Raw genomic sequence first — 22,126 nt, forward strand, 5'->3', positions numbered from 1 at the left:
ATTGAATTACCTCTTCATACCATAGCTACGCTATCGGAGATTTAGGAAATTCGAATTCTTTCGACCCCATAATATGCCAGTGCATGTAAAAGTCCGAGTAATTTGAATTCTTGGATCATTTGAAATTAATATTGGTTCCTTGAGCTTTGAATTAACCCTAGTACCACAGTGTTAGTAACAATAAATAAAAAGCTTTTTATTCAGCGATTCCTCTTTGATTTGCAAATCGAGTCTTGTCAGATCAAGATCTAGTTCTAAAGCAACAATAAAAAACACACACACATATGAACATTACAACAATACATGACTTAATGTAGTCCTATCTAGGAAATGTACCTAATAATTTCGTAAGTTTAGTTTTAAAACAAGCACAAGATACAATATTCCTGGTGTGTTCAGGAAAGCCATTAAACAAATGGGGGCAGGAAAACGAGAAACCCCCTCCTTCCGACTTCCAGCCAGGGAAGTAACGCTTTCCGTCCAGGTGCGTCGTCCAGAAACTTCCCCAAGGTATAAGAGCCTCTCGACTAGGTACTGTGGCTCTCCAATCATGAGTACCTTGTGAATCATGCAGCACGTTAGCAATTTACATACTACTTCCTTCCTTAGGGAGTATATTAGCAGCATAAGGAGAAACATGACCATGAATCCGACCGGAGGTTGAAAATTAACCTGATTGCAGAGTTTTACAATTAGTTCGTCCGGGAGACCCGCCAACCTCGATAATGATTCAAAATTTTAATATAATAATTGGAATATGTGTGTATACTGTAATAGCATCAGTGCCTGTTGTTTTTATGTAATTGCATTTACTAACACCTGACTATACTACCAGACCAATACCCATTAACTTATACCAATGCAACAGGATCGATAGCTTTTGTTCCTATAAATAACTAACAACTGGGTCGATACCGGTGTATTATGTTACGGTCATTATAAATCAATACTTTACAATAAATACCTTTTTGTTTTATTGAATTGCTCGTGAAGATAAAAAAGTAACACCCCGTAACAGACGAAGCTGCTTTAAATATATAAAAATATGAAAGAGAATTATATACTGATGCTTGTAATATATTTAACCTTATAAATAAATAATATTAGCCTGTTTGTAAAATATATACACTTATAACATTACAAAAATATCCACAATGGCTTTCCTTGCAGCAAAGTTTATGTTGGAAAAATCCTCTATGTATTTGCAATTAAACCGAACAATACATTGTTACAAAATGAAATTAAAGAAAGTACGTTTATAGAAAGTAGCTTGTGGGTTATACGAACATTTTTAACTTTCACGATCATTCTGTAGAGTGTAGAATGTCGATCCAAACAAAAAACGTATAGTTCTCTGTACGGCTAATACTTCGCTACTAGTTAGACTATTTTCAACCAGGCTGCAGCACTCTACAGATATTACGAGACCAAATATTAAATCCAGTACGTTGTCAGTGTATTTCACTTTCATCAGCCGATACAATATGCATATATATATATTGAGTAGTTATTATGTTAAAAGGCCAAGAAAGGTTATTGTTATATTAAAATTCAAAATATTCAGACTTTTTATATATAATCAACCAAACAAACTTACTAATCATTCGGGTTGAATCTTTGGATGTAGTTTAAAGGTTGCCGAGAACATTATCTCCAAGAGCTGATAACGGAATTGTATGCATTTTATCGTGGTAAACAACTGCACCTTCCTTGTTAAAAGCCTGCTTAAGAGCCGACAGCTAAGTTACACTGTATATGCACACAACCAGGTTTTCCTTGAAATTGATAGAGGGATTTTCCTGGGAACGTTAATTATCGTCAGCCACGCTACTTTTGATAGCAGTCGAAATCAGAGGTATCAAAAGGTTAAAAAATGTCAAACAAAACATTTTTCTCAAATTATATTTTTCTAAGCTTGACACACTTCAAGCTGCCGGTTTGACACATTAAAAATAGTTAAAAACCACGATAAAAAAACCAACCGATATACCGATATTTTGGTTAGGTTAGATTAGGTTAAGGTTTGTTTAGTTATGTTAGGTTAGCTTAGGTTATGTTAGGTTAGGTTGTGTTATGTTAAGTTAAGTTGTGTTAGGAAAAAAGCGTGCCAAAAACCAGAGATTAATGTGAATTTATCAAATTTTGACTTTTTCGTAAAACATACTCCCGTGTTAGGAAATTGTAAACGTTGCACTTAAATATTAATGTTGATTAACGATTTCAATATGCATATGGATTTGCAACATAACGACCAAGTGTATTTACTTTTATTTCTTAACTCTGTAATTATAAATGAATTAATGTCAGGTTTTATTCACTTACTACTTTATTGTTAGATCTGAAAAATTACTGTATACGATACATTGTTGTTCACTGAAATCTTTTCATTTAAGAACAAGCCAATGTTCTAGTGAAAAAATAATTTACAACAAGGTGAAAGCTGAAAGGCTTTAAAAATATCTGTATAAATATGTGTTCATTCCTGACAATTCTTTGTATGAATTCGGTCTGGAAACTCAATACCATTTTATGCTCCTTGAAGCAAAATATCAAAACAGAGCCAGTGTGAACAAAAAATCGTCTCGGTTTTTATACACATGTGGTCACTACCAGTTTTTTCTCAAATGTGGCCTTGTCCTTAAGGAAAACGCTAACTTAAAAATATGTTGTGGTTTTCGTTGTTTTTCCTCGAAAGCGCTGTTTATTGCTCTTGTATTTACATTAAAAGATATATTCTAAAATAATTCTAAGTAATTTCCAGTATAAGTTGTAATGTAAGAAATAGCTAATCTCTTATGGACTACTCATCTTACACTCGAATACACCACTATTCAAAGTTTTGTGGTTTTCTAACAGAAATGATCAATCAAATACACTGGCACTGAAGTAAACAACGCAAATAACCCACACGGCTTTTCGCTAATACACTTCAAAGTTGTACCAATATTGAAAGTGTTGTGGTTTTATACTGGATAGGATAAATTTTATACTCTGGCACTACTGTAAACAACCCAAACAACCAAACACGGCACCTCAAAGTTGTACCAATATTCAAAGTGTTGTGGTTTTATACTGGATAGGATAAATTTGATACTTTGGCACTACTGTAAACAACCCAAACAACCAAACACGGCACCTCAAAGTTGTACCAATATTGAAAGTTTTGTGGTTTTATACTGGATAGGATAAATTTTATACTCTGGCACTACTGTAAACAACCCAAACAACCAAACACGGCACCTCAAAGTTGTACCAATATTCAAAGTGTTGTGGTTTTATAATGGATAGGATCAATTTGATACTCTGGCACTACTGTAAACAACCCAAACAACCAAAACACGGCACCTCAAAGTTGTACCAATATTCAAAGTGTTGTGGTTTTATAATGGATAGGATACATTTTATACTCTGGCACTACTGTAAACAACCCAAACAACCAAACACACGGCACCTCAAAGTTTGTACCAATATTCAAAGTGTTGTGGTTTTATAATGGATAGGATCAATTTGATACTCTGGCACTACTGTAAACAACCCAAACAACCAAACACGGCACCTCAAAGTTGTACCAATATTCAAAGTGTTGTGGTTTTATAATGGATAGGATCAATTTGATACTCTGGCACTACTGTAAACAACCCAAACAACCAAACACGGCACCTAAAAGTTGTACCAATATTCAAAGTGTTGTGGTTTTATAATGGATAGGATCAATTTGATACTCTGGCACTACTGTAAACAACCCAAACAACCAATACACGGCTAATACACTCAAAGTTGTACCAATATTCAAAGTGTTGTGGTTTTATAATGGATAGTATCAATTTTATACTCTGGCACTACTGTAAACAACCCAAACAACCGAACACGGCACGTCAAAGTTGTACCAATATTCAAAGTGTTGTGGTTTTATAATGGATAGTATCAATTTGATACTCTGGCACTACTGTAAACAACCCAAACAACCGAACACGGCACGTCAAAGTTGTACCAATATTCAAAGTGTTGTGGTTTTATAATGGATAGGATCAATTTGATACTCTGGCACTACTGTAAACAACCCAAACAACCGAACACGGCACGTCAAAGTTGTACCAATATTCAAAGTGTTGTGGTTTTATAATGGATAGGATCAATTTGATACTCTGGCACTACTGTAAACAACCCAAACAACCGAACACGGCACCTCAAAGTTGTACCAATATTCAAAGTGTTGTGGTTTTATAATGGATAGGATCAATTTGATACTCTGGCACTACTGTAAACAACCCAAACAACCAAACACGGCACCTCAAAGTTGTACCAATATTCAAAGTGTTGTGGTTTTATAATGGATAGGATCAATTTGATACTCTGGCACTACTGTAAACAACCCAAACAACCAAACACGGCACCTCAAAGTTGTACCAATATTCAAAGTGTTGTGGTTTTATAATGGATAGGATCAATTTGATACTCTGGCACTACTGTAAACAACCCAAACAACCAAACACGGCACCTCAAAGTTGTACCAATATTCAAAGTGTTGTGGTTTTATAATGGATAGGATCAATTTGATACTCTGGCACTACTGTAAACAACCCAAACAACCAGCACGGTTCTTCGCTAATACACTTCAACGCTGTGACTTCAGATACTGCTATTTTCTATACAATGGCACTCGTATTTCTTTTTAAAGAATGAATACCGATAGTAAATATTAAAAAAATAAATGGTTTTGAAGCAATTCTTTTGAAATTTGTTTCATAAAATTTTGGGTTTAAGGCGTCCCTTATGAAAGGAATGCAAAATTATGGAAAAAGTGTCTTTATGAAATTTATAAGTGTTTTTATTAAAAAATGAAGTTTTGATTGAGTGTTTATGTACGTAGACAGTTTAAAAATTCCGTAAGAAAAATTAACAGTCTTTAGAAAATTATTATTTACTCAATAAAAAGTAAATTAATTCTGTATGTTAGAGGAAGGGATACAAGCAGTACTTTAGAAAATGTGCCCTTATTTAAAACACTGAGATACACATCGTAGTACGCAGTGGTTAATTTCAGTGGAACGGCGTTCCCTTACCTCCCAAGAGTGCCCGGAACGCAAGGGAACGCTTTTAAAACTACGAGTACAAGTTTTAGTTAAAAAAAATTGTAGGTAGGATCAATATTATGCTATGCTTTGTTTGCGAGTGACTCGTAAGCAGATAGTAAGCTCCCGTACAAGCAGTTGTGAGCTGTGCTGTGATGAGTCTTGCACGGAATCAGGCTGGAGGAAGGTGACGGGGCGAGTCATCCTAGTTCGCGCATTGCGCGGCTGCGCCTCTCAATAACAAAGCAATACCCACCCCACCCCCTTCCTTTCCCCCTCCATTCCTTCACCGCGCCACCGCCCCAGTGATCACAAGTGTGTTGACTAGTTGACTTGACCTTGGTGTGTTTCGCGTTTAAGTTACAAGTTGCATCGCATCCCATCACGCTTAAGTTCGTTTTTGAGGTGCAGGTCGTTGATTGTGTTCGTGTTTATGCTTATTAGTGCTGGTGCAGCTAAATAGTTTTCCTAATTGACTATGACTACCAGAAAAATTGTTGATTTCTTTAAACCTAACCCTAAGAAACAAAAGGTTATGCGAATAATGAGAACTGCAGTTCGGAAGCATTGACTACAACTTCAATTGTTGATCAAGATAAAAAAGAAGACGCAATCGGGATCAATGAGGATAATTGCGATTACCATTCCCTTCGACTTCCTCGTCGGTCAAATAGTATCCAGGTTGGTGGGTTTGGGATTCTGATGCAGACGAAGCTAAGGTTTAGTAATGAAAATAATGATTTTGTTAATAGGGGTGAACAGCCAGTTTGTTGGTCTGAAGAACAAAATTGTTGAATTTAAAGCTAAAAATCCATGGTTAATTGTGAACAGAGAACTAGGTTGCAACGTTTGCCGTAGTGTGAGTAGGGCCTACTCTAGGTGCAGAGAAAACGAAGGGCCTAAAGATTAGCGAAGAGTGGGTTTTAGGAACTGTTACCGCTTATGGAAACAATAAAAAAGACCAGCAATCCTCTCTTAGGAAAAAGATATTTTTACACCGTGGGTCTCGAGCTCATTCTTTAGCTGAAAAAATACTCATTGAAGCTAAGAAAGATACAATGAAAAAAGCTGTTGCTCTCTATGCATAAAGAGCAGCAGATTGTAACTGAGCGCAATTTTCCGCACGGCTTATAAGCAAGCTAAACTAAATAGGCCATTTTTTGAGTTTGAAACTGAAATTGATCTTCAAATAATGAATGGCTTAGATATGGGGCGAATCCTACATTCAAATGTTGCTTGCTCCAATATAATTCATCATATTTCTGATGAAATGAAATCAGACTTGATAAATGGCCTAATCAAGTCAGACTCTAAATTTTCCCTGCTTTTGGATGAAGCCACTTCAGTTTCAAACAAAAATGCTTTGGTGGTTTATATCAGAACTGTTTCTAAAGGGAATGCAATACCCTATTACAGTGTTCTTAACACTTTTTGAGCTAAATAGCACAACATCAGCTGGTATATTACAAGAACTTTTAAATCAGTTACAAGCATTAGGTCTAAGCTTTGAATTCATGAGACCATATGATTGCTCTAACTTGTGATGGTGCTTCAGTGCTACTAGGCAAGAAATCTGGCCTTGCTATACAGCTTACTGAAACGTTCCCCAACTTGTTCATTTTGGCATTGTTTGAACCATCGTTTAGAGCTTGCCGTGCACGATTCCATAGAAGAAGTAGCTGGAATCAATCATTTTAAGATATTCATGGATAAAATTAGAAACATGTTTAGTTGTTCACCGAAAAACAGCAGGGAGTTGGCAGAAGTTGCTAAAGGACTAGAGGAGCAAATGTTGAAAATCGGCCGTGTTTTAGATACTCGTTGGGTAGCCTCCAGCTTAATGGCGGGTGAAAGCAGTTTGGACAGATTTTAAAGCTTTGTACAATCATTTCATTGAAGCATCTGAAGACAAACAAAGGGACTCGAAGCAACGTTCAACTTACAAAGGGCTTTGTAGTACATTATCTTCTACAACTTTTGTACACAACCTGGCATTGATGTTCGATGCTCTAGAAGAGTTATCGGATTTGTCCTTACAGCTTCAAAAATCAAGCCTCAACCTTATCCAAGCCCACAGTGATGTAACACTGTTAATCAAAGCGTTTGAAAACCGAGTTGAAAACATGGTAGACGTTCAGTGGAAGCTAAAATTGCTATTGACGATTTGATGTTTCAAGATGTTAAACTTTGTGTAAGATCCAAGATACCCAGTATTCCAGAAAAAACAGTTCTATCGAAGCCTCGCTAACAACTTGACTTCAAGGTTGCTATCATCATCTTCAAATGCGGCTGAACACTACACCAAAATCATGAATGACATCAAAGTGATCCCACCCCATGTATTGGCCAAAAGACTTATCCATCACCTACGGAGGAATGTGAGATCCAGCAAATTTGCGATAGATTTAAGATTAGCAGCTCTCAGGATATAATTAGAGACTTCAGACACTTCAAGCAGGGACTGAAGCCTATGTTAAGTGGAGAGAAACCTACTATTCTAGAGCAACCGCCGTTCCGGTTTAAGAAACTGATTTCCATCATAAATAGTATTGCAGTGTCTAGTGCTGAATGTGAACGTGGGTTTTCCTGCAATGAATCTAATTATGTCTCCTCTTAGATCTTCACTCTACATTAGCACTGTTTGCGATTTATTGCGGATCAGGCTCCTAGGACCCTTCCTGTGGCTAGATACAATCCCGAGCGACACGTCAAAACCTGGCTGGCGAAGGGACACCATTCTGCACTTGACACCAAGTCAAAACAACGAGGGCAGAAACTTACCATAAAGACAGCATTGCATTGTGGGAACTTTTTTCCTAAATCTGTTTTTTAAATATCTTTTAGAATTTCAGAACATTAAGTTTTCATTAAAAATAACTGCCTTTGCCTAACTTATAGTTGTGTTCTGAACTCAAGTTTCTGAGTTCTTTTTTGTACTTACAGTTAGTTTTTGTGTATTGTTGTTTTGTTTCTTTTGTAGTTTTCACTTTAAAATATTAACAAACAACTAAAACTAAGTTTACCAACAGTCTTGGCATTGCCTTACAATATTATACTACAAATCCGTACATATTTGTTATAATAACTAATAAGCAAATAAAATAAATCAACCTTAACTTTTTAAAACTACACTAAATTTTTAAAAAATGAAACCGTGTTTACTCCACTCTGTGTGTCATTTATTTTGTGTGTAATTAAACGCTTCCTTTTCCTTTTCCAAGAAGATGGTTTTATTTTGAATGTATTAATATTGTTTTGTACCCATAAGGTATGCAATTTTTTTGTAAAATATGCAAACTTGTAAAAAAGCTGTTATATTAACAAACATCCATTTACATATTAATATGTATTATTATTACTACTGTAATGTGTATAAAATAAAACTGTGAATAAGGCTAAATTTGTTTTTAATTTTACCATTCATTAAAAAATTAATATTGGCGAGCTTCATTGATTCAAACAAAATGGTCAATGAAATCAAACCAAAATATTTCTGGGAAATTTAAAGTAGGCAACAAGGTGTTAATGGAGTAGAGTAGAGTAGAGAGTAAACTCAATAATTTAAATTCATGTTTTTATTTTCATACATCCTAATCAAGCACCTTAAAGAAGAAAATAAACAGCATTAAAATATCACTTGGTATTTATAAAAATGAATGTATTATTATGTCTGGGTGGCCTAAAAACAAAGGTTTACAGTTATAATTTTTCAAAAGTTTTTCCTGGGTGAGGGCCCCCCTCCTTCCTGGGGTGTATTCCATACCCACCGGTCTGAGCTTCCCGCTTTAAGAGTTCCCACACCTAAAATTTTTGAAATTAAGCACTGGTAGTACGGATAACTTAAGGATATTTCATCCCAGGGTTATATCTGGAATTTATTAGACCTATGTATTCTGTTCACTATACATTAATACCTATGTATAATTCTATGGTAAAACAAAAATCATCTATAGTATGATGGACTGAAAAAGCAGGAAGACGAAGCTTCTTTCACATATTTGCAATAGTCTTTTAAACTTCCTGAATGTCAGGGAACATGAATGATTGCTACACTTGGATATCTCCAGTATCTTTTTTTTTTTTTTTTATGCTTTTAAAACAAGGAAAGGCTCCTTTTAAAGTCATATTCTGCCCGTCCTTTTAAGCCACTGGTCTGTGCGAGGATCTTATCAAACATAACAAGGAGAAGAGTCGATAGTATGAGGTCGGTGGTACTGATAAGAATTGCAACTGTCACAGACAAGGTTTTGAACATGCACTATCTCTAACTCAGATCCAAAGTCCGACGTCTTAGACCGCTCAGACATCGGCACTCTGCTAACTGAACCAAACAATGATGCAAGGGCTTTATGATGTTGGTTTCTGATAAGGATCAACGACAAGGAGCGACAAAAATAGTTGTTATTACAAATAGAAATGATCCAAATGTTAAGATCTTCTAAACTTTCAAACAATATTCCAAATTTATTAGGAAATGTGTACATGTGTCAAAATATGTTTGTAATCTATGAGAACAATTCTGTACCGTGAGATTTTACATGTCCCAATTCCATAAAAACAAAGTTTTTATTTTTAACAGAAGTGAATACGTAGCCGGTTGCAGAACTAGGTGGTCTGCAACTTTACTCCAGTCTTTGGTGGAGAAATTGCAATATCATAAGCATAAATCTGGATAAATTAGTAAAGCAGTAAAGATGTTAAACATGTTACGATGTTGATAAATAACAAAATAACGTGGGGCAAAAATAGGATCCTTGGGGTATTCCTAAATTAACTGCGAAATTTGAATGCTTAACGGAAAAGTTAATTTGAATATAATTAGTAAAATATAGACTTTAGTCCAGCGAGTATTTAATTACCTAAAAAGATAGCTCATTTTTTTATTGACAGTACCATGTTTATAAACAACTACACACTCATTTTGTATCAGATAAATTTTATGCCATTGTAAAATTCGTAAAACTAATCATGTACTACTATAAACGTTTGTAACATTGTATTTCCTATTTAATTTTTCAAGCTAGTATTTTCCATTCAGTTTATACTATTTCGTGTAACATTAAAAAATATTTAGTTTAATTGAAAATAACTCTTAAACTATACCAAAATCTCAATAGTTTTTCTATTGAAACTCTAAATCAATTGTACGCTGAATGGTGGTCCCCAGTTAATTTGACCTTAATATATCGTGATCAAGCTGTCGTTGTAGGTCAGTAATAGTTTTATTAATATATAATAATAATATATATTAGGCAGTTAAACAGAATAACTGAGTTCTGACAGTGGATCTCCCCAAAACTAGAGATCGGGATGTCCGTCACATAAATAACAAAGGACACACAGCGAAGGAGTATGACGTGTGAAAATGAGGAGTGAAGTCGTAATGAGTACGGCGAATGTTAGATATATCGGTTGACTGTTTCGTGAAATCAGCCTTGAAGTATTCTACTTTTATATTCGTGTATATTCGCGCGTCTATACATGTACGACATTTATCGGCAGTAAACAAAGAAGAGATCACTAAAACGTGTTTTTCCTTTTGTGTGTGAAAACCCTTTTTGAGATAAGCAATGAAATATCGTGGTGTTTTAAGTAACAATTGATGAGTCTATGCCCGTGTATCATCACGAGTTTGCCTCGCCCATGCTGGTAAAACAGTAAAACAAGGTATTGTAAACGTAATTATTGAGATAAAAGCGATTGTATTGTATTAACGTCATACTTTGATATTTCCACCAGAACATATCCTCTATAATATGGGTTCATATCTCAATATTTTATGGTGAATAGGGATAGTTTGAATTCTGTTCTTAAAATTTCACATTTATGTGTATCTATTATAAATTATCGAAATATGACACACACACACACACGCACGCACGCACGCACGCGCGCGCGCACACACACACACACACACACACACACACACACACACACACATTGAATCACAAAAAGTACTTGCTCATAATAATATATATAATAGGTATTTGGTCTTCCGATCATATGTTAGTTTAGTTATTTAAACGCATATGTGACAGATACGGCCAAATACAATATAATTGAATTCGTAAAAAGTAAGGGCTCTGTGGTGTATGGTAGCACATTCACCCGGCAAGTGGGAGATCCGGGTTCGAGTCCCGGCGGAGCAAGTACTCTTTGTGATTCAATGTTTATAGAAAAAATTAAATAAGGCTATTGCCATTTCTACAAATTTAATTTATATATATATATATATATATATATATATATATATATATATATATATATATATATATATATATATATATGTATAAAATACAATATTATAGGGTAGAAAATATATGGGATAGAAATAGAACATTAAATAAAGAAAATGATCTTTAAAATATTTCAAGTTTTTGAAGCTTTGCAAATTTTTTAAATTGTGTAGTACTAACTAAAATTATGTCGAGAGTAAAGGAGAAACAGGACCACGACGCGCGTCACCACCGGTCCTGATTGCCTTGAGGGAACCTCTACCGATCGACCGAACACGTATGCGATCTAACGGTGATGATCAGAAACACTTTCACACAGTTTCCATTGTTTCTAATACTCGTAGAAGACATTTGCTTGTTTTCTCAGATCGGCGATGGATAACCTATCATACTCCATGACTCGATAGCCAATTTTTTGTCATAAACACAAAAGAAAATGTTTAGTGAAATCTCTAGAAGAATTTCTCCAAGAAAGAAATCGGTCGATAGTTGTTTTAATCTTTTTGGTGGTCGTCAAAATGGGGGAGGAGGGGATGGGGTGTACGAAATTTAAAATGTGAGAAGTGTAATTTTTTGCTTGCTCAATTAGTTTTGTTCTATTGAAACCGTTACAATTAGGCTATAGTTTTCACAACATGTATATGCATAGTTGTATATTTTTGTTTGTTGATTTCCGATATGAGTATTTTTAAATAATTTATGACTTACTGTATTGTTGTAGGTCAAGAGGAGAAGGTGATCCTAAAAAATGTGAATGGTAGATTTCGCCCGTTTAAGGTGTCGGCCATCCTTGGACCCTCTGGCGCCGGCAAAACCTCTCTGCTCAACATCCTTACTTGTAACAGGTATATTGTCTGATATCTTCATTACATAAGAAATCTATCAGTATGATTTGTCTGAAACTTCATACGCCGGTAAAACCTCTCTGATCAATATCCTTACTTGTAACAGGTATATTGTCTGATATCTTCATTACATAAGAAATTTATCAGTATGATTTGTCTGAAACTTCATACGCCGGTAAAACCTCTCTGATCAATATTCTTACTTGTAACAGGTATATTGTCTGGTATCTTTATTAGGTAAGCAGTCTCTTAGTATAATTTGTCTGAAATGTCAGACTTCCTCATGTAAAACAGCGATTTATTGCCAAACTACTCATTATAAAACACACGATGGCTTTGACATTCTACAAAATGTACCTAATTTAAAATATCATACGTGTTTCGAACTCTTGTAGAATCATAATAGTGAATTTTGTTACAACAAGAATAAAACATTAAATTTATTTTGTTCGTCTAAAAATTTATTTTTTGTTAGTAAGCACTTTTCTTTTAAAGTAAACTATGTACACGAGTAATAATTTTAATTTGACTTAAATATTAGATGTACTGACAATTTTGATTATAGGCATTGCTAAAAGTAACGAATTCAATTTAGGTAGTTATTTTATACTTTATTCAAGAAAAACCTGGTTAAATATAAGGACTATCAAGAGACGTAAAAATAACGAAAACATAACATATGTCGCTCATTAAGCAAATCAGTTTTCTGTAGATTTATTAAATTTGTATTCGATATATATATATATATATATATATATATATATTCTACGATTAAAAAAATAAATTCTAGACTAAATAAATTTCGCTAAATATAGAGTTGGTATAGATAGTGCATAAATAGTGCGATCGCATTTTCTTAACCCACCCCTAATAAATAAGATACCAAACATTTTTTGGGGCAATACTCATGTGGTTTAATATTGTTTTATAGTTCTGTTCAATTTTATAGAATACCGTATTAAAGTACTCAAGATGCGCTACTTTTAAATTGGTGGAATTATTCTTTTTTATTTTGTTCAAGTCTTAAAAAAGTAAGCAGCCACGCAAAACTTAAAAACTCCAACGTGTTGGTTTGTAAGTGAGAACCATATACAGACTGACACAATAAATACGAAACGTCTTACACATATACTCATATAATATATCTGTTTGGACTTTTTTCGACTCTAAAATATCCAAAATATATAACGAAACACATTGTGAATTCTCTTACAACAATAATACTAAAAATGGGATCCGGAAATGAGACAGCAAAGAAGCTTAACCCTAGTAATATTTTGAACTGTATTGAATCCCAGATGAGTTGACTCTTTCCTCCTCTAAAAGTAAATGGTACTATTCCGCCCTATTTATTTCCGAATTTATTCCCTAAATTAATTAATTAATATTCCCTAAAGGAACTAGAATTCCAGTTATTGGTATACTGTCAGTCGAAACTGTATCAAGCGATGTTTATAATATTAATTTTATGGTAACACTTAAAGGAACTGTGGACTGAACTACTGTCATCAAACAAAATACACGAGTACAGAATTCAAGATTTTTAATGTATTCCTAGAATCAAAATGAATCGTTGAAAGAATCTGTACATTTATGATAGCTATATCTGACACATGTCAGTTTGTTTCATTGTTGAAAGATAAGTAATTTTATATATTTATCATTGAAGTGTTTATTAAAATACATTGAAATAAAGTGGTTTTAGTAATCAAGAAATTCAATAATATTACGCAATAAAGATTACAAGTCAGTCATATCTTTGTGACATGATAAAGGAAAAATTTGTAGTCATATTTTTGGAGCATGACAATCGAAAAATTAGTAAGGGTGCGGATATTTTAATGCATCAAAGTTTGCCGCTGAAAACATGATCCTAATATGAAAAATGTAAAACAAAATAAAAGAAAAGTCCAAGGTGTTATCGAACTTTGACAGAAATAAATAGAACGTGAGTTTTATTTGAGAGGAATATTTTATATTGAGGTTTCGTTTTGAACTTTATTCCTGGAATTAAATCCAATTAATTTCTAATTCTAAAGTACATATTTAAATATTATGTTAGAAGATTTGTTGAAAGCTGTAAAATCACTGTCAAGCCCAAAATATTAAGGTGTAGTTGTACAAATGAATTAATATTTGATTTCTATCATCCTACTGAACTTAAATTTATTTTCTTACTTGTAATTTTCTTTTATACAAGGCAAGATTTTGAAAACAGATATAATAATTTGATTCAGAAGAACCGCATGTCATTTGAACTGTATCCGTAGATTTTTATTTCACCTTTTAAACATGTAGCCTAGTTTGTGAGCCGAATTGGAAAATAAATCAATGAACAAGTAATTTTAGTGCACGCGATATTGTTGTCCCTCCATTAGCAAACCGACAATTTCATTTGTTGGTTAATTATATAACATGGCGTAAAGTTATGATATGTTATAATTGATTTAAGCTTATATTAATTTGTTTTATATGCTATAGATGGATGTTAACTGACACAAATCTACATACAATTTAATTAATTTATGAACATGTTAATTGATGTCGAGCTTAATCCACCAGGTAGAGTGAATTAATCTTTGTTTAAAGCTCTATACCACGGGCAACTGGAAATACATATAATTGAGGTAATTATATAGCAATTTTAATACTAGAATAACTTATGTGATGACATTTTCAATAGAAAAACAATAAACGTTTTGTTAGGACAAATAATGTAGGGGAGCACTTGAGATGTATATTTGTGTATATTTATTCTTTAATCTCAAACAACTCTCAATACAAATTTAGAATAACTGTATACAATAATCTTTACGTAGCTTGCAGTTACAAATCAGTTTGTAAATAAAAATAAATTTAAAATTATAAATGCATATTTTGATGTTGCAGTTTCGAATAGTTCAAAAAAAGTTGGTCAGAAAAGAATTGAAGCGGTTAATATGTGGGCTGCAAATTTAACCCTGGAGATAGCTAGGAGCAGGGCCCTTTTCAGATCGGTTATTTTTCGGACAATTTTACTGGGGCCCTGGCTGTTGGGGCCCGCACCGAGCACCGCCACATGGATTGTGTCGACGGACGAGATAGATCAACCTGATCACTGAAACGTTATTATTGGATGAATTTGTAATATCGCTCATTAAAATTTCGAAGACTCATTGAATATTATTTAAAAAATAACAATCTTACTTTTGATTTACAAATCTCAATCGTGTTTTTTTATACCGTACATTCGAGCGGAAAAGTCAATATTAGTTCCTACGATCAGACAACAAATACATACACACTTGTGTCTGGTCTGAACCAATGAATCATAACTGGAATGTCCATACAAACGACGAATTATTTTCTATTTTAATAAACATACAACCACAAAAACACTTATAAAATTTTATAAAGATTGTTCTCACAATAAATAATATATAAAGATAAATTTCAACAGACAACTAATAGACAATTACACAATTTTAGAGTTCACTAAATAAATTTAAAACAACGCTTAAAATATTCCGGTTAATAAGATTTTTCCATACTTATTTTTTGCAACATATATTGAATCTTACTATCATTAACAAAATAATAAGATGTTGTGAATGGGATAATGTGGTGAATGAGGAGGTGGTGGGATGGAGGGAGGAGGGGGTGGCAGGACGTGACGGGGCCCGGGCGAATATCTTTCCGGGGACCATCAAAGCTGTGTACGGCCCTGGCTAGGACTTGTATTCAGGATCGATAGGTATGAAATTCAAAGGGTTGATATGGATATGATAACGATATTGTTTTTGGAATATATTAAATATTGGATGAAAAAGTTTTCCTCTTGTGTTTGATGGCAATTTTCAAAATGTCCTAAGATCCTTTCTCGCTCTGTTAATCAACCTTAACCCTATGATTACTTTCAGTTACCTCTTTCAGTTTTTGAAAAAAAAAAAAAAAACAATCTGGTTTCACAAGAAGGAATACGTATATTATTCAGGTTTTTTTCTCTAATTATTGACAATATTTGGGTATTTTATGTTGAAGTTAGATTTTTTAAATTCTTTAGAAGATATTCTCTTTAATTAGTTAGGTTAAGTTAGAATAGATGTGTCCTTGTACACTTAACCTGAAGGCAAGGACGAACGAAATATAGGCTCGCTTTTTGGAGTTGGAATCCTTTGTTGTTGTATATTGCCATTTACGATTTAAATCTGACATTCTTACTTCTATGTTAGATATGGGATATTTTTAAGTATATTAATTATTGCGGGTTACAGGAGTAAAATCACAGAAATGATGAGATATTTATAGAGTAAGCTTGACAATTATCAGATATTGCGAAAATAAAAACCATACAGTTATAATATCAAAGTATGTATTCATAAATAGCGTCTACCCATAGCTACTGATCTATGTGATTTTCCGGATGAGTTTCAGTGGAGAGAATTGGAAATTAATCGCCAGTTTATGTATAGGTATGGTTTACAAGAGTAAAACAAAACTTTGTAGATATTGGAAAACTGAAGAATATACTGACATGTGAAAAAATAAAACTACTTTTTATAAACCTATTATTTTAAAAATATAAAATATGTGTCGTACTGATTAGGGCACTTGAACTTTTACAAATAATTGTCGTATTTATCAGATAAAAAAGACGGTGAGAAAGGTTATTAAGCTAACTAAATTAATTTACAACAACATACTGAAGATACACTGGTCAGTGAAAAACATGTCTTTCGAAGAACACTGACTATAAGTATGACACAAGTCTCTCAGCATCTGCCATACCAAACGCTGATACGATGGTGTGATGCTATCAGTTATATCTAGTTTTATGCCCAACTTGGTAATGTAATTACATATTTGTTAATACATAGAGGAAACATTTAACAACATTGGAAGATTTGAACTTAGTTATGGCACAAGTCTCTCAGCATCTGCCATACCAAACGCCAATACAATGGTGTGATGCTATCAGTTATATCTAGTTTTATGCCCAACTTGGTAATGTAATTACATATTTGTTAATACATAGAGGAAACAATTATCAACATTGGAAGATTTGAACTTAGTTATGGCACAAGTCTCTCAGCATCTGCCATACCAAACGCTGATACGATGGTGTGATGCTATCAGTTATATCTAGTTTTATGCCCAACTTGGTAATGTAATTACATATTTGTTAATACATAGAGGAAACATTTAACAACATTGGAAGATTTGAACTTAGTTATGGCACAAGTCTCTCAGCATCTGCCATACCAAACGCCAATACAATGGTGTGATGCTATCAGTTATATCTAGTTTTATGCCCAACTTGGTAATGTAATTACATATTTGTTAATTCATAGATTAAACAATCATCAACATTAGAATATTTGAACGTAGTTATTGTCTACTAAATAAACCGCCAGTTACTTATCACAAATCTCGGTACCATATCAAATAGACTACTACTGTCTTTGGCATTTCAGTTTCTTAAATCGTGCTAGTTAAAACATATACATCCAATCTTTTTATGTAATGACTTCCAAAATAGTATACAATACAGACAAATAGTAAAGAACTATAACAGCGTTACCTACTGCAATGTTGTCATTTGCAGGTGGGCCGGGGTGCAGGGGAATGTCACAGTCAACGGGCAGCCCTGGAACCGCTCCCAGTTCCGCAGATTATGCTGCTACATCACCCAAGAGTTTGCCATGATGGAGCTCCTCACTGTCAGAGAAACACTGCAGATAGCGGCCAACCTCAAACTACCCGGAAAGATCTGGTGTGCGAAAAGGAAAGTTCAGGTTTGTGGTCAAATGAGCTATTTTAAACAATCACATCCGATGCGTTTATCATCTGGTTATTCAGCTGTAGATAAAACGTCGTTTAGTGGTTAAATGGTTTACTCATCTTTCTACTTTGCTCCTAAGCAGGGCCGTACTCACACAGGAGTTTGTACCGAATGACGATAAACACAAGGGGGTGGTGACTTCTGAGGTCGTAGTAATAAATACTCGAATTGCAAAGTTTACTTATAAGTTCAATTTAATTAATGAAACTTACAAGCACCACTTTTAGTTGGTAAATTAAATGTATGCTTTGCCACGTTGCTGCCAATTAGAGTACAAGAACTAAAAATTTATATCTGATAGGTGGGCCTAAAATATCCAATGTTCTATGGAATTATGCCTACGATATTTTACTTTATAAAACTTTAAGATTTTACTTCCTTTCGCAATATGTAGACTCACAACCCGGGCATCGGCGTCTTGGCACGAGACATTGAAGCTGTAGTTTAAGAAGGGTTATTTCTAGTCGGTGATTACTAGAAGAGGAGTAGAAGTTTACTGAAAGTGGTAGCCATCTACTCAAATAATACGTGAGCTCGCCTAAAACAAATTCGCAACGGTATTAGCCATTTAATGAGACAAAAAACTTACGACAACAACGTGCTCGTCAGAAGGACGACGCCACAACTTGTATCTATTTCAATCAAGCAAATAAAAGATCTTCAAGGGTAAGTTACTTTACTATTTACAACTTTGCTTCACGTTACATTCATTTTTATATGTTTAGCATCAAAGGGCTAATTTAATAATACGAAAATATAAATTTTACGAAGGTTTACAATAAAATATTCATACGCGTGCCAATTAGGTAGTTAGTCCGTCGATAATATAGTTCCGGAGCATTGGATAAAAAAATAATATTAAGTTGTACTGGCTAACTAGGTTGTGAAATGTTACATTATATAAAATGGAACTAACTAACGGTACAAGTTTTCGAACAATTTTACCAGGGCCCGGGCTCTTAGGAGGCCCGGGCCTTTGGCCCCGACACACGTATTTTTGAAGGAACCGTGTCGACGGACGAGATAGCTCAACCAAATAACTGTAATTTCCTACTGAATATTACTTCCACTAATTAAATAATAAGATGTTGTTAATGGGATAACGGGGTGGGGGGCGAAGCGATGTGACGGAGGGCGCGGTGGCAGGACATGACGGGGCCTGGCCGAATATCTTTTTTGGACACCCCACAAAGCTTAGTACGGCCCTGCTTCTAAGTAGTTAAAAACTAATTAAGTTACTTAATGGTAAAAACTATATAAACACTGTGGAGAATAAAATCAACTTTTAAAATGTCTTAGTATAATTATTTCTTGGGTTAACCGTTGTAACACACGTCTCTTTTAACCCCATCAAGTAAACAATGTGATGGTTTTAAAGCATATTAATATAAATATTAGAATTTATAACTATTAAAAAATAAATCTGAGAATTTCTAGCAAAAGGTTAGGTCTGAATAACTGATTACTACTTAGAGCTATTACGTTTTGTGTTTTCAAACATGGTTTCAGTTAAGTATTTTTTAAAACGTACTTTAAAGCACATTTTTACGATCAGAGTCAAATATATAATGATAGGGCTCATTACTAATTACTTACTGAAACACTATTGTTTGATATTTCCTAATAGTATTTCCTCTCAAAAGTCTGTTGTTTTGTAGTTCCGTTGAAGAGTTGTGGTAAAGAAAAAATCAAGTCAAGGTCAATCAAAACAACGCCAAATAAAAAAACATATCAAGTTAATTCATCCAATTGACTACACATTAAAAAGTGGTCAAATATATATTTTGAGAATAGATGACGTGATAAAACTGATATTCAGTAGTAAATTTTCTTAATAAAATTTAGTGGTTGTAGTTAACGGCATGTGTATCATTAATCTGAATGAATTGTAATTAACGTTTGGTTTGTTCTAAGATAGAAGATAAAGTCGATGAGATCCTCGAGCTGCTGATACTGAAGAAGGAGCAGAAGACCCAAGTCCGGTATCTGTCAGGGGGCGAGAAAAAGCGACTGTCCATTGGAGTCGAGCTGATAACCAACCCTCCAGTTATGTTCTTTGACGAGCCAACTAGGTAAATAAGTGCAATTTTAAGTTAAAATATCAAAAAATGTAGTTTTAATGAAAAGTCCTCAAAAGACACAAAACCGAATTTTTTGATACGCATACTCTGTAAAATAACACAGCGATACAAATCTTTCTTGTTGCGTGAGAATTGGTCGGCCATTTTCACTCTGATGATAATTGAGGACTATCAATCCTTGGATAGTGTATCCCAGCTCCCGCTGTTTCTACTAATATGACAATGAATAGGAACATTAGGATGAACATTGTACACTTTGTTACAGTGGGCTGGACAGCAGTGCCTCGCTGATGGTGATGGAACATCTGCAGTCACTGGCTCAGACAGGTATCACAGTGGTGGTGGTCATCCATCAGCCCAGCTCCCGGTGTTTCCAGTACTGCGATGACGTACTGCTACTGTCTTGTGGGCGTTCTCTCTTCAACGGTCCCGCTAACACGCTGGCTGATACGTTCGCCACTCTAGGCTACCACTGCCCCCCGTTCTTCAACATAGCCGAATTTGGTTAGTATCAAGTTAGTACCAGGTGACTGTTTCTTTCTCACTCATTAATAGAACAATTGGCTGGTTTTCATACCTGGTTGAAACATTGATAACACATTAAAAGTTTTGCAATAACATAACACTCTCTGCTTAAGCTTAAGTACTAACTATATTCATACTCCGGCGTTTACTCAATATGAAAAAAATTCAGCGGCGTATCCAGGATATAGAGATTGATCTTTTATCCAGAGGGATTTGAATCGGCCTTGTATTAAACAATATGTTTTAACACAGGATCTTTGAAAAATGTAAATCATAGACCTCATACAATTTTTATTTAGGATAAAACAATCTCGATGATTCTCCTCATTTTTTCCTTATGAAGGTATGCTCCTGCCTTCTATGCTGCATTAGCTAACGTTAACTACTAGTTAGCATTTTTGCGTCCTTATTTTTATATCACTGGGATTACCTTTGAATCGGGTACTAACAGAAATAAACATTCATAAATTAAAGCTTTTATGGATATACAGTATGCTGACCAATTAGGTATGAATAATTGTAATTCTGCTTTTCATGTATGAAATGAAAGAAGTTTATAAAAATAATCGTAATTAAAAATATATGTCCAAAGTATGACTATCCTGATATTCATGTATTTCTAGTGCTAAACCAATTGGAATTTCGTTCCCGGTCCTATGTGGAAGTAACACGTCCAAGCTGTCACTCTTAAGTCCAATATTTATATTTTCATTAGAAGTGGCAGATAAGTAGCACAGTGGGTGAATGGACTGCTATTTCAGAAGGTACACTGATTTTATACAGCGCGAATAACCAAACTAAACTTAGTCAATGACTATAGTGCTGAATTGCATATTACTGTTACGAAACAAAAAGTTTAAGATACATTTAACTCTAACATGATAATTGGTCACAAAACATATTCTCTTCTTTAGCGGTGGAGGTCGCCAACATGAAACCAGATCAGGTGAAGCATCTGGTGGACAACGCTCAGGAGTTCTACCGTGGACGCAGTGGGGACTTCTTCTCTGAGTTGGCCAGGAGATCATTGAAAGGGGTAGGCGACGACCCGACCAGCGAAATGAGTGCGTATAATAGTACATTATGTGATAGTTATACAATTCTGCCTTAAATATGATTCTCACTTAAAGAGAGTTTGAGCGGATTTTCAGTATTAGGATGTCTCTGAATTTTACAAAATTCGTTCCTTATATGTCTATTACAAAGGTAACCTGTGGGCATGAATCTTATAATGCATGTTTTTGTATATCCAATCATATATATTCAGGTTTTGTATTTGTAAAATTCATATTAAAATATTCTAAGATAACTCTTTGAATATTAAAACAAGTTTTACAACAATAATAACGTATATTATTAGGGATCTTCTTTATTTATATTATAGCCGAGTGTTTTCTGCAGGTCCCATGTTGAATAGGAGAAGACAAGCATCACAAAATCACCATCCAAAGACATTGTTCCTCCAACATTCAAGGTTACCCAATCTCCACATTCGCTCAGTTCTGTACATTCTTTATTTATATTATAGTCGAGTGTTTTGTGCAGG

At 34.2% G+C, this 22,126-nt stretch overlaps 1 protein-coding gene across 1 annotated transcript in view; it reads left to right on the top strand.

The window, feature by feature from the left end:
• LOC124358109 (ATP-binding cassette sub-family G member 4-like) overlaps positions 1-22,126 on the top strand; it is a 51,965-nt gene that overhangs the window by 22,289 nt on the left and 7,550 nt on the right. The window contains exons 3-7 of the mRNA XM_046810403.1: positions 12,030-12,153; positions 17,738-17,927; positions 19,889-20,046; positions 20,321-20,559; positions 21,495-21,644. Of these exons, the coding sequence (XP_046666359.1) occupies positions 12,030-12,153; positions 17,738-17,927; positions 19,889-20,046; positions 20,321-20,559; positions 21,495-21,644 (861 nt within the window). The remainder of the gene's footprint in view (positions 1-12,029; positions 12,154-17,737; positions 17,928-19,888; positions 20,047-20,320; positions 20,560-21,494; positions 21,645-22,126) is intronic.

The sequence above is a fragment of the Homalodisca vitripennis genome, chromosome 3, assembly GCF_021130785.1.
Source record: "Homalodisca vitripennis isolate AUS2020 chromosome 3, UT_GWSS_2.1, whole genome shotgun sequence".
In the NCBI taxonomy this organism is placed as follows: Eukaryota; Metazoa; Arthropoda; class Insecta; order Hemiptera; family Cicadellidae; genus Homalodisca; species Homalodisca vitripennis.